We start from the raw sequence: 14,175 nt of genomic DNA, 5'->3' as shown, positions 1-14,175 counted from the left end.
GAAATCAAAACCACAGTGAGATACCACTTATGCCCAGTAGGATAACTACAGTAGAAAAGGCAAACAGCAACTAGTGTTGGTGGGGATGTGGAGAAATCAGAGCCCTCATAGACTGCTGGTAGGAATATAAACTTTGAAAAACAGTTTGGGATTTTTCTCAAAAAGTTAAACATAGAGTTACTATATGATCCAGCAGTTCTGCTCCAAGGAGTATATCCCACGCACTGCAACGAAGAGTAGCCCCCACTGGCCGCCACTAGAGAAAGCCCGCCCACAGACACAAAGACCCAACGCGGCCAAAAATTAATTAATTAATTAATTTTTTAAAAAGATGAAAACAAACAAAAAAGATAACCCTTTCCCCCCACTACCACCCATTAGCAGTCACTCCTCATCCCTACCTGCTCCCCACGACCCCGGTAACCACTAGTCTGCTCTGTGCCTCTGTGGATTGGCCTGTCCTTGACAGTTCACATAAATGGAATCATTCCACCTGTGACTGTTTGTACTTGGCTTCTTTCATTAGCATAATATTTTCAGAGTTCACCCATGTTTTAGCAGGTGTCAGTACTTCATTCTTATGGCCTAGTGATATCCCATTGTATGGACATACCACATTTTGTTTATCCATTCATCAGCTGATCAATATTGAGGTTGTTTCCACTTCGGGGCTAATATAAATAATGCCGATTATTTAAAGTTCGGGTACAAGTTTGCGTGGACGTATGTCTTCAGTTCTCTTGGGCTTATACCTAGGAGTGGAATTGCTTGGTTGTATAGTAACTGTGTTTGTGAGGATCAGCCAGACGGTTTTCCAAAGTGGCTGCACCATTTTACAATCCCAGCAGCAACTGATTTTTGAGTGAGGACTAGTTATATACTCCTTAAAGTGTCCTAGGCCAGATTCTCCTCTTCCCTGTCCCCACCCAAGGCCACATAGTCCCTTAATTGTCACATGGAGGGTTTAAACCCACAGTCATAGGGCTCTTTCATCCCCTCCAAACACAGAGACACTCCCCAGTGTTAAAGCTCTCTTGAATCATACAGATTCCACACAGTGGTGCTTCCCAGGAATATCACTGAGAGAGCTCCTGTGAGAGCTTTTTCTCTTTAATAATAGATTACGTTCCTCAGGCCTCTATCCCCTTTTGAGAAATTCATCTTAAAAATGCACGTGAAGTGGGCTTCCCTGGTGGCGCAGTGGTTGAGAGTCCACCTGCTGATGCGGGGGACACGGGTTCGTGCCCCGGTCCGGGAGGATCCCACATGCCGCGGAGCGGCTGGGCCCATGAGCCATGGCCACTGAGCCTGCGCGTCCAGAGCCTGTGCTCCGCAACGGGAGAGGCCACAACAGTGAGAGGCCCGCGTACCAAAAAAAAAAAAAAAAAAAAAAAAAAATACACGTGAAGCTTTGTTCTTAATACTAGAACTTTGTTGTCACGTACATCTCTAGTTTCAGTTTCAGTTGTGTGTTTGCACACTCCACACCCCCACACCACACCCGACACTTCGACCTGCGCCTGGGCATCGATGCAGGGCTTGTCCAGCCTGTGTGCGTCTGTTAGTCACACAGTCCAGTGAGCGGGGTCGGGGAATCATCGTCAGTGTGGTCAGCCATTGCATGTCCTCAAATCTGTCTTGATATTCAGCCTCTGCCTCATTTTGGGGGGTAACGAATTACACACATGTGTTACTCTCAGTTCTGATCGCTCTCCTATTTACTTGCATCAGGGTAGCTGGTGTATACCTTTCAGGGTTGCTATTCTGGTCAACTTAGAGATTCAGTGAGAATGTGACTCTTCTTCACCCTTTCTGTGTCCTTAATAACAAGCAAGATGTTTCCTTCCCACCTGTAATCCTTTCTTATAAAGAGTTCTGGGATTTTAGCCCATTCTCGCATGCAGAACATCTGTGTAGCATGTTCACCGTCTCCAGGTCTGGGGCCAGCTTCCCCGCTTTCCAGGATACACTCTACAGGTCTGGGCCTGGCACAGAGTGGGCACACATCACTCAAAGAACGTTGCTCAGTGGAGGAGTGTGTTTTGTTATGTAAATGTGATGTGTGTTCCACGCCTCACTAACATGCCAGGTATCCCTGTGTTCTCTTCTGCAGGCCATCGGCTGTACTCTGAACTGTAGTTGCCAAAGCTTCAAACCAGGGAAAATACACCACCGTCAGTGTGAGCAGTGCAGACATGGATGGGTGGCCCACGGTAACTTTATTTTGCCCCGTCTCTTGGTCTTTAGTGTTCCCTTTAAATAACTTAGTTATTCAGGAACAGATTTAATATCTAAGAATGACAGCTAACATTTGTAAGTTACTGCTATGTGCCAGGTAACAGCCTAAGAGCTTTATATATGTTATCTCTTTGAATCTTAACAACTCTATATGTTAAGTGTTTATCAACCCCCTTCTAAAGATGTAGAAAATGGTGCTTCAGGGCTGTCATTCTGCAACAGTAGAAATGCTCTGTGCTGTCTGATATAGTAGCCTGTAACCCAGGGCTGCTAGATGGAAAAACAGAATGCTCAGTTGAATTTGAATTTCAGTTAAACTATACATAATTTTTTAGCCTAAGTATATCCCAAAGACTATTTTTGGTTTAAGTGTATACCACTTATTCATTTTTTATCTGAAATGTATATTCAAGTTTAATTTTTATTTGTTTTTTTATTTGCTGTACCTGACAGCCCTACACTAGCCACATGTGGCTACAAGTACTTGAAATGTGACTAGCACAACTGGTGAACTGAATTTTTAGTTTTATTTTATGTTAATTTAAATCTAAATTTGAATAGCCATCTGTGACTGATGACTGTTGCATTGGACAGCATGGAGTTCAGTGGCTTAACTTGCCCAGCCCAACAACTAGATAGTGGCAGACCAGGGCTCCAACCCAGATCTGTTGGATTTCCAAGTCCAGGTTCTTCCCCAGACCCCGTGCCTCCTGGTTTTCCATCCTCTTGATTATGCACCTGCCGCCTTCGTTTTTACCTGTTTTCCGTGCACGGTCCCTACTTGCGGCTGTTTTACTCCTTAGGCACGCCACAGGAAAGGGAGAAAAGAAGCCTCTCAGGCTAGTCCATTTCATTTTAGAATTTCCTGAGAATAACTTGGAGCCAGATAGCTATTAAGATTATTAATTGTTTGCGTATTTGTGGTTTTTCTACTGGAACGAATAACTGAGAGTTAGCGCTAACCTACTTCTGTGCACTGTTTCTCTTAAAAGTAGAATCTTGAAAAACGATATTTCTTCAATTCACTTTTTCAGCTCTAAGTAAGCTAAGGATTCCCCCCGTGTATCCAACAAGCCAGGTGGAGATTGTCCAGTCCAACGTGGTGTTTGATATTAGCAGCCTCATGCTGTATGGGACCCAGGCCATCCCTGTTCGCCTGAAAATCCTACTGGACCGGCTCTTCAGTGTGTTGAAGCAAGATGAGGTCCTCCAGATCCTCCATGCCTTGGACTGGACCCTCCAGGATTACATCCGTGGATACGTGCTGCAGGTATGGGGACCGTGGGCACTGTTCTCCTAGAATGTCTTCCGAAGCTCGTGTCCTTGGAACTGATGTAACCCCGTTGCCTACAGTGCTACAGCCATTGGTAGTCATCCTTCCCTTTCATAGTTATTTCTAATGTCTTAGGTGCTACCTCATGTGCTGGGTGAAATCCAGTGCCTTTCCTCAAGGTATCTGTAAGACTTGAGGATGCGGGAGCATTACATATTCTCTGCTTTAGGTTTCACTCAGCCAGCTCTTCCACAGTCAGCCATTTGCCCCATCCTTGGTGATGCCTCCGTTTCTTTTATTATCCTCAAACTATTTACTGACACAAGACATCATGTTTCAGATTTTACTGAGAGTTTGGGGTTGAGGAAGGGAACTTACATTGCAGAACCGCACAGCAAACAGTTACAATTTCATGCCACACCTTCCTGTTCTTTAAAGCCCTCTGCCATCCATCCTACTGCCAATTTTCCTTCCCAGGCTCCATCACCTTGTGATATTTCTCTTTGCATGCTCTGGCTCATTCTCTCTCTGCCTCTCCAGTTCCTTTTGGCCTCCTCGCATTTTCTCTACGTCTCTCCATCATTCCATGCCTTTCGGCCCTTCTCTCATCTCTTTCCTTTGCAGAGTGTTGTACCTCTTTTTCTGTACCATACTGTGGGGGGTAGGCCTTATGCTTCCTATCCAGAGAGGCTATCAAGGTGTTTCAACAGCAAAGAACATATTCCCTGGTGTGAATTCTATCATTTCTCTGACATATGAAACAGCTACAACATTTTATTTCTTGTCACTACACTAGAAAATGTCAGCTAACTTTGATAAAAATTTCAACGAAATGGGTGGATGAATGTTATTTCCAAGACTAACATACACTTCAGTCTAACTCAGCTGGGCCATAACCCTGAAACAAACACTAATAACAGCCATTTATTGACTTAGACCCTCTTCCAGTAATCTCACAAGGTAGGTAGATTATCCCCATTTTCCAGTTGGAAAACCAGAGACTGAGTGCTTCTAAATCTTGCTGAAGTCACTCAGCTTGTATGCAGCAGACTGAGAATTTGAACCCACTTCTTTCGAACTCTGACAATGCCTCCAGTCTTCCTCTGGAAACATGTTTGCTCACCTCGAGTGCAGGACCCCCAGCAGGCTAGAAACCACCTTTTATGTAGAGCAGCATTATGATCTTACATTATGACATAGATCAATATTTAATGATCCTAATAATCTTGCTTTCTAGTGTTAGGATTAAAAATATGGAATCAATTACCTTGAACCTCTAGTGCATGAAAAATTTATGATGTTACATTCCTCATCATCTTCAGAACTCTTACATGCACTGTGAAAAATCTCAGTAGGCCATCAAATACATGTTCTGTGATAAAATATTTATTGTAGTTTTGGGAAAAGTTAGGCCTTGCTAGAGTTTGAAAGATCTCCAACACTCCAGTGTAATTACAGCTCTGCCTTGTGAACATAGGCAATAGATCAATACAGTTTCATTTGTTTTTCAATGTTAGTTGCTTAGGAAAGATTATTAAACTTGCAGCGAATAAATACTTGAACTATATCTAGGCCTGATTGCCTCATCTATACTCTTTAGATAAAGAAGCTACTATTGTTCAAATGATACATATTTTAATTTTAGTGGAGGAAAATTATGCCTGATGCAAGACAACCAATTGGTTTGAAATAAGATGGAAAATAATCACCAAACTTCCCTTAGGCTTGAGTGATATTTTATTTCTCTCTTCTGGACCACTGCTTACCTTTGTGCAGTTTATTTTCTGCACAGAGTTTCTGTCCTAGGACAGTGGGGTGAGCGAGGGCTGAACTCGTCAAGCCTTGTGCTCACAGGGGTGTCTTTTTCTAATATGTACAAAAGTGCTGTGTGGTGCTGGTGGAGGCCCTGACCACACACGTGGTTCCTTTCTTAGAGAAAAGGGTAAGGAATAGTCAATTAATTGCCCTTCTTAATTCTGGTTTGGGTTTAGGATGCATCAGGAAAGGTGTTGGATCACTGGAGCATCATGACCAGTGAGGAAGAGCTGGCCACCTTGCAGCAGTTTCTTCGTTTTGGAGAGACCAAGTCTATCGTTGAGCTCATGGTAATTCAAGAGAAGGAAGAGCAGTCTATCATCATCCCGCCCTCCACGGCGAACGTAGATATCAGGGCTTTCATCGAGAGCTGCAGCCACCGGAGTGGCAGCCTCCCCCCTCCTGTAGACAATGGAAACCCCGGCAGTATACACCCCTTTGAGAACCTCATAAACAACATGACCTTCATGCTGCCCTTCCAGTTCTTCAACCCCGTGCCTCCCGCACTGATAGGGTCAGTGCCCGAACCATATGTGCTGGAGCAGGGTCAGGACCAAAGTCAGGACCCCAAACAGGAAATCCACGGACCCTTCCCCAACAGCAGCTTCTTAACTTCCAGTTCCACCCCATTTCAGGTTGAAAAAGAGCAGTGTCTAAACTGTCCAGGTCCTGTTACTACAAAGGAAGACAGTGCCCATTTAAGTGACTCCAGCTCATACAACATCATCACAAAGCTCGAAAGGACACAGTTGTCCCCAGAGGGCAAAGTGAAGTCCGAGAGGAACAGCCTCGGCACAAAGAAGGGCCGGGTGTTCTGTACAGCGTGTGAGAAGACCTTCTACGACAAAGGCACCCTCAAGATCCACTACAATGCCGTCCACCTGAAGATCAAGCATAAGTGCACCATCGAAGGCTGTAACATGGTGTTCAGCTCCCTGAGGAGCCGGAACCGCCACAGCGCCAACCCCAACCCCCGGCTGCACATGCCAATGAACAGAAACAACAGGGACAAAGACCTGAGGAACAGCCTGAACCTGGCTGCCTCTGAGAGCTATAAGCGCCCCGGTTTCAGGGTGACTTCTCCAGACTGTCGACCTTTCCCTGGCTACGCTGGTTCAGGGGAGGATTCCCGGAGCCAGCCAGCCTTCCCAAGCATTGGCCAAAACGGAGTGCTTTTTCCCAACCTGAAGACGGTCCAGCCGGTCCTTCCTTTCTACCGCAGTCCGGCCACCCCGGCTGAGCTAGCAAACACACCTGGGATGCTACCTTCCCTCCCTCTGCTGTCCTCTTCAATCCCGGAACAACTGGTTTCCAACGAAATGCCATTCGATGCCCTGCCCAAGAAGAAATCGCGGAAGTCCAGTATGCCCATCAAAATAGAGAAGGAGGCTGTGGAGATAGCGGATGAGAAGAGGCACACTCTCAGCTCAGATGAAGACATGCCCCTGCAGGTGGTCAGTGAAGACGAGCTGGAGACCTGCAGCCCCCGGTCAGACAGAGCCCCACTGGGAAGCTTAGGGAAGCCTGGTCCTGAAGGAGAGAGGCCCTGCCATCTCAAACCGGCGATCGAGTCCAGCGGAGCCCTCCGCCAAACCCCCGAGCAGGCCACATACAACTCGGAGAGGGAGACTGAGCAGAAGTCAGTGCTGACCGTGGTGCCACGGGACGGGGAGGATGGTGGCCGTGAACCTCACCTCACCCCCGGGGTGGAGCCCTGTGTCCCTTTTCCTGACTACGTCAAGCTGCAGCAGCGCCTTCTGGCTGGGGGCCTCCTCAGTGCTTTGTCCAGCCGGGGGATGGCTTTTCCTTGTTTTGAAGATTCCAAAGAGCTGGAGCACTCAGGTCAGCACACATTAGCGAGGCCGAAGGAGGAAAATCGCTTCCAGTGTGACATCTGCAAGAAGACTTTTAAAAACGCTTGCGGTGTGAAGATGCATCACAAGAACATGCATGCCAAAGAAACGCACACGTGCACGCTGGAAGGCTGTAAGGCCACATTCCCCTCCCGCAGGAGCAGAGACAGGTAAGACGTCTGGTGGCAATCATTTCTTCCAAGGCAGTGGTTCTTAAACTTTAGCATGCCTCTGAGTCACCTGGAGGGTTGTTAAAACAGACTTCTGAGCCCTCCCCCTAGAATTTCTGCTTCACTTGGTCTGGGACGAGATGTGAGAGTTTGCATTGCTAAGTTCCCAGGGGACACTGATGCTATTCCAGGGACCACAGATTGAGAAACGGTGTTCTATAGATCCAGATTCCTGGATTTTCAATTCCAGAATTTAAACTCATTTAGCCACAAAACCTGACCTGAAATGATGTGAGGCTATTTTAATCTTTTTAAATCTCCCTTTGTGTGGATTTTTTTACTATATATTCCATACAGAAATGTTAATGGATTTATTATGGGGGCATTGCCACGATATGACAGTATATGCATCATTCTGCCTTTTTAAAGCCTGAGAAATTCTGGATTCAGAAACATCTGGCCCCAAGGGTTTGGGATAAGGCGTCATGAACTAGTTCACACAATAAAGGGGGAGGAAGTGGGGGAGCTTTTAAAGTTAGGATTGTAGCTCCCGAAAACTTCTCTGATTTTCATTTCACACTATGAAGTCCACAGAATGAAACGTTTTCTCCGATTTCTATTTAACCACTGTTTTGAAAGGAAGAATAGCTGCCTGATTGAAGATTTTTGAAATACTAAGATATCAAAGAGTAAAGGCAATTAACAGGTTATTTCAGTGTCTGTGATGTATGGTTCAAAGATGAGAAGTCTTTCAGTGCCGGGTTTTCATGACCCCACCACACAGAGTCAGACTGTTTGTACAGAGCGCCCGGTTATAGAGTATCTCTCATCGCTCTGGGGACACAGCACTGGCGTTACTATCTTACTTGTGCTTTTCTTAATGAACTTGAGTCACATAACCACTCTTCAGGTCGCCTTCCTCCCCAGCCTGTAAAGGGAAGAGGAAGCTTACCAAAAGATGACCCCAGGAGGCTTTAAGGAGAGAACCAGCTCACTGATGAAATGCAGCATTGTGGATGCTAAATTGTTCACAGAATATCAAAATGTTACATTCGCTCAAACAAGCTTGACTTCGAGCAGCTCAACACCACCATTGCCTCAGTCCAAGTTGTAGCACCTAATTTATTAAGAGGGTGAAAATGTATAGACTCCCACACACATTCCTGGACAGGGCCCCTAAGAACACACACAGTGTCTTGAGCAGAGAGGATGCGGCAGGGGTGATATTAGTTAAAATTCCTGTTTCTGTTGCTGGATGTTGCACCAAACCACCAAGATACCCAAATTAGTGAGCCAGTGCCCCTCCTCCACCCTCCAAGAAGGGTGTTCGATCATGAATAAGCTGTCGTTATAAAGAAGAGATAGTCATATCAGTCAGGTTATCCTTGGTATTTATGATACTGTTCTGACCTACCTTGTCTACTAAATGAGAAGACATATTGAATTTCAGATACTATTTATATTTATTTTTCATATATTTAACATTTTCTTATTTTGGAACCTCTTTGTGATGCAAACCTCCTGCCCCACCACAGGAAAACATCTTTCGTTCTAAATGTAAACCACTAATTCTAGTAGTCTAGGACTTGGACTGCATTTTCCCTAGAATCTGTGATTAAAATGATACTATTTTAAACAGGACTTTGTGAGCAGTCCCGGGCCCACCACCATTTTTCTGAGTCAGAGATGAGAATTGCATGGCTGTAATGATAACTGATGTCCTCTCTTCAAGCCACTGCTACTGCCAACAGCAGTTCCTAGGACCCGTCACAAAGGGACGAGGACAGCACTGTGGATACTTAGCCAACAAATAGTTAATAACCTTCTGTGTTAGGTGCTCTAGACACAGTTCCTGCCCACGAAGGCCAGTGGGGAAGACAGAGCAGTAAGCAGGTGATTACAGCTGAAGGTGGTGGCTGCTAGAAGCGGGGGTATTCTGTTACGGGCACATGGGGGGGCGCCTAACCAAACTCTCTGAGAAGTTAGGGATGGTTTCCCAGAGGAGTTCTGTCTAATCCAGCAGCTTGCAGAAGTTTTGGTCTCACAGCCCCTTTACAAATTCTTAAAACCTCAAGACCCTCAAGAACTTTTGTCTATTTGGGTTTATATCTATCAATATTTACTGTATTAGAAATTAAAATTGAAAAAATATGTATCACATCACTTAAAAAACCTATTATACGTTACCGTTACATTTTTATGAAAAATAACTACATTTTCTGGATCAAAAACTTAGTGAGAAGTGGCTTTGTTTTACATTTTGCAAATATCTTTAATGTCTGGTCTGGTAGAAGACGACTGGGTTCTCACACCAGCTTCTGCATTCAATCTGTTGCAATATCACAGGTCACGTAGCCTCTGGAAAACTCTACTCTACACGAGTGAGAGAATGAGCCTGAAAAGGGAAAACAATGTCTTAGTATCATCATGAAAGGAGTCTGACTTGAGGGACATCCTGAAAGGATCTCAGGGACCACTAGGGGTACCCAGACCGCAATTTGAAAACCACTGGTCTCAGCTTATCTAAATAGTCACAAACGGGAGGGAAGAGTTGGAGGGGGAGGTGTAGAGGTTGAAGGGAAGAAATGCAGACCTGGGCAGTAGGCACAGCATTAGTCCTGGAAACAGAAAGCCTGGCACGTGGTCACAGGGTTTTTGAAGCTGTGGTACTCACTGGTCTCAGGGGACATGGCACCTTGGGAAGTGCATCTAACCCTCTGAGGATGGTTAAGGAGGAGAGAGGGCTTCCCACATGTTAGCTCTTGGTGTTCATGGGATCCTCAGGATTGAGCAAAGGGCCCAGAGGTTTGCTTTGTTGCATCAGGGACCTTTCTGTGCAAGGTGTTCCAGTAAATGTGTTTGTCAGACGTTTTTTTTGGACCACTTGTGTATACTGGAACCTGTATGTCAATCTAATGTCTGGTTTTCTGCCGAGACATACCTGCCCCTTCAACCCAGGGTGCTGACATAATCACAGGGCAGAGTTGCAGTTGAGAAGAGCTGCTTGCAAAGTGGGTGATCTGGGAGTATAATTCTGATTATGTCCCAAGAAAAGAATGTATAAGAGGATTAAAAAGAAGTTCAGAAGTAAATTTGATACATTTTATGAGTAACACCCCTTCCATATGTCCTTGGAGATTTAGAAGAGAAAATTTGATTCCTTGTCATTTAGGTGAGGGTGTTTTTCCCAGTTTGACCCTGGCATGCCTTCTGATCTGCGTTGGGGGAGGTATCTTCCCTGTTTGGAATAATCTCCAATCACCTTTAAGATTGTACCCTCTGGTAAGGGGTGTTTTTGCTCATCAGTAGTTAGGGGATCTCTGAGCAAGGCTGACATTGATTGACAAGTTACATCCAAATGATACCTTATGAGTAAAAGGCATGTGTCATAATGGATACTTATTATCTGCCCTTTAGGAGTAATCATTGGGTAGATGATTGGCAGTGTGCTCACAGTGCTGCATTTGCAAGATTTCTGTCTGGTATATAGTGAAATGTTGCAGATATGAACTAAATTTAGCACACACACATGTGCACACCCCACACACACACTCATGCACACACATACAATTTCTAGCCAGTCAGATTATCACACCTGTAGAACTTGCGTGGGGGTATGTATGCAAATACTCTAGACCACCATGCAAGCCACATAGGAAATTTTAAATTTTCTGGTAGCCACATTAAAAAAGTAAAAAGAAACAAGTGAAGTAAGTGTTAGTAACATATTTTATTTCACTCAGCCTATCCAAAATATTATCATTTCAGTATATGTCATAGCCACCTTTCAGGAGCTCATACACTTATGAGTAGCTGTCATACTGGACAGTGCAGCTCTAGAAGATAATATTTCCTGGTTTCATTGAAATAAAGTCCTCTGCTTAGTTCCTTATTGTCTGTGACCAGTTTTCTTCTGGGATCTCCTGGTTCCAGTGTCCCAGTTGAACTGGCCTAACTGAAGTAGTCCAGCCATTCTCTAAAGATGAGGTACCAGAACTTACGTGTCAATCAGATCGTGGAAACTGAAGAGAACTACATATTCTGTTGACCTTTCTGGTCAAATGCTAACTTGTGACAGGTGGTGAACGGCAGTGGGCAGTGTCCACCACACACACACTGTATCACTTCTCTCATGCCACAAGCTTTCCTGGTATCTGCGTAGCGTCTCTACTCAGAATGAAGGCTGTCTTTAACACACCAGAAACAACAGCCCAACCCATTGCTAACCGTCTTTTCACTCTTGTAGACACAGTTCAAACCTAAACCTCCACCAAAAAGTGTTGACTCAAGAAGTGTTGGAGAGCGGTGAAGACCATTTCCGTGCAGCTTACTTGTTGAAAGATATGGCTAAGGAGGCCTGTCAGGGTGTGGCTTTCACACAGCAAGCCTCCCCGACATCTGTCATCTTCAAGGGAACGAGTCGGATGGGCAGCCTGGTTTACCCAGTAGCCCAAGTCCACAGCGCCGGCCTGGAGAGCTACACCTCCGGTCTGCCAAGCGAGGGCACCATCCTGGATTTGAGTACTACCTCGAGCATGAAATCGGAGAGTAGCAGCCATTCCTCCTGGGACTCAGACGGGGCAAGCGAGGAAGGCACCGTGCTCATGGAGGACAGCGACGGCAACTGTGAAGGGGCGAGCCTGGTCCCCGGGGAGGATGACTATCCCATCTGCGTCCTGATGGAGAAGGCCGACCAGAGCCTTGCCAGCCTGCCGTCTGGGCTGCCCATAACATGTCACCTCTGCCAAAAGACGTACAGTAATAAGGGGACCTTCAGGGCTCACTACAAAACTGTGCACCTCCGCCAGCTCCACAAGTGCAAAGTCCCGGGCTGCAACACCATGTTCTCGTCTGTTCGAAGTCGAAACAGACACAGCCAGAATCCCAACCTGCACAAAAGCCTAGCCTCCTCTCCAAGTCACCTCCAGTAACGAGGTAGTGGGCCACGTTTGCTCAGATAAGCCTTTGTCGTAATTCAGGAATCAGGTAGTCCAAAGAAAAGCTTCTAACTCTGTTTAGTTACCATTTGGGGCAAGCGAGGCAAAGAATATTTGAGTTGACTTCGTAGTCTTCGACAGCAGGATGAGCAGAAGACGAGCCTCGTGAGAAGTTGCCATTGGGGTGGCGTTTCCTATTATTTTTCTTAGCCCAGGAGGTTTACCACTGACATAACAAAAACTTGCAGAAACGTGGTTTTCCCCAGATTTGTTTACACATTCCCTGGGAGAGCTCCAGGTCTGCAAGTTGACAGCAGGGTCCCAGGACCTGGGGGCAGCTTGAAGTGAGGCTTGTAGTATTAAGGGTCAGTCGAGTGTCCTGGGACACAGACTGTCACCACGGGTGACACCAGGAGCCACTCCCAAAGATCACATTTTTGAGTTCCTGCTTTAATGAGTCTGAAATCCAAACTGGAGTTTGGGAAAATGACTGTTTGAGACTATCCCTCCATTTAGATTGGAGAATTGCCTTTTGTCCCCCTGAAGATCTCATGTGTTACTCCAGGGAGTTCTCAAAGGAAGCACGTTGGCCTCCAATACGTAGGAACACAAATGTTACCCAGGATCTTAGTTCTCGCTCTGTAACACGCGTTAAGAAGCTAGGGGGAAATACTTCATGCACTTAAAAATAGCGGTCTTCAATTTAATTTAAAATGTTTGCTAATATTTAATTTGTGTTTATGTTCTGTGAGTGTTTGTGGTGAGTGCAGACATGTCACAGTGTGACCTCTGGGTCTCTGCTCAAAAGCAGAACAAGTGACAACCTAAACTGCAAAACCACTGCCCATTTTTGTTTGGTGACCTTCAGCGTCTGTTCATTGAGATCCCCTGTGGAACAAACGCAGGCATGATTCTGGCAGGACCATTTGTATATATTCAGCCAGAGTGTTTAGAGAATGTGGTCCTGATGGTGGTTGTGCATTTTCATTATCACTGGATCCCTCAGTCTTCACCCTTTTGTAAATGTGTAAGATTAGGATGAACTTTTGAATTTACATGGTAGAAAGAAAAGTAGGACATTATTGCCATACTGTATGTCTTAATATTTAACTTATTCTGAAATATATTCTGTACCATTATACACATTTGCTGTTGTAGAAAAGAAGCATAATAGGTCCTGTGAAAGGAGACCCTGTCCTGAAATTCAGCATTTACAATACCCTAAAAGTCCATGGTTGGGAAAAAGAAATTGATTTTGTATTAAAACTTCAAGTTAATCACCTTTTTAAACTCATGGTTGGTTTGAGTAATGAAAAGCATCCTTAAAGAGAATTGGGGCTTTATAAGAGATACTATTCCTCTGACCCAAAGGTGAAAAAAGCCAATAACCTGTTACTGATTATTTCAACATTTTTTTAAATAAATGTGATGACTTAAAATTTGTCTCTGCTTAAAGTGAGATGTATCTTTCAACTGTTTTGTTACCCAGCTGTTTAATATTCCATTGTCCCCAAAGTGGAAAAATTTGTATACAAATGAGTTTTCTATGATTTAATAAAAATATATGACACACTTTTTGTTTAAAAAGGCAAACCTTTGTCAAAGCAGTTTTGTCATACATACTGCGTGTTGTGTGAGCGCATGTGATCATCATACACACACACACACACACACACACACACACACACACACACATGAATTTTACAGATCTAACCACTCAGGGAAGGTCTGGTGGACAGGAATCAGTAACTACTGCCCCATCCTAACAGGAACTGCAGCGGTTCATGAGTTGCAAAGAAATCAAGTGGTTACTTCACTGGGAGGAGGGGCTAGGTATCACTTATCAAGGAAAATACAGGGATTTTTAAAAATCTGTGCTATCAAAGATA

General features: G+C 44.9%; 1 protein-coding gene across 4 annotated transcripts in view; it reads left to right on the top strand.

Annotated features, from left to right (window-relative positions):
- BNC1 (basonuclin zinc finger protein 1) overlaps positions 1-13,879 on the top strand; it is a 32,956-nt gene extending 19,077 nt beyond the window's left edge. For 3 of the 4 annotated variants that reach the window (XM_004320202.4, XM_019945679.3, XM_019945681.2), the window contains exons 2-5: positions 2,114-2,213; positions 3,273-3,508; positions 5,503-7,349; positions 11,596-13,879. In XM_004320202.4, the coding sequence (XP_004320250.3) occupies positions 2,114-2,213; positions 3,273-3,508; positions 5,503-7,349; positions 11,596-12,280 (2,868 nt within the window). In that variant the 3' untranslated portion in view covers positions 12,281-13,879. Of the gene's footprint in view, positions 1-2,089; positions 2,214-3,272; positions 3,509-5,502; positions 7,350-11,595 lie in introns of all 4 variants that reach the window. The other variant, XM_019945678.3, reaches the window with a different exon arrangement.
- The last annotated feature ends 296 nt before the right edge of the window (positions 13,880-14,175 follow it).

The sequence above is a fragment of the Tursiops truncatus genome, chromosome 2 (assembly GCF_011762595.2).
Source record: "Tursiops truncatus isolate mTurTru1 chromosome 2, mTurTru1.mat.Y, whole genome shotgun sequence".
NCBI lineage: Eukaryota > Metazoa > Chordata > Mammalia > Artiodactyla > Delphinidae > Tursiops > Tursiops truncatus.
The sequence above is the reverse complement of the archived record's forward strand: the minus strand, read 5'-3'. Positions and strand labels throughout refer to the sequence as shown.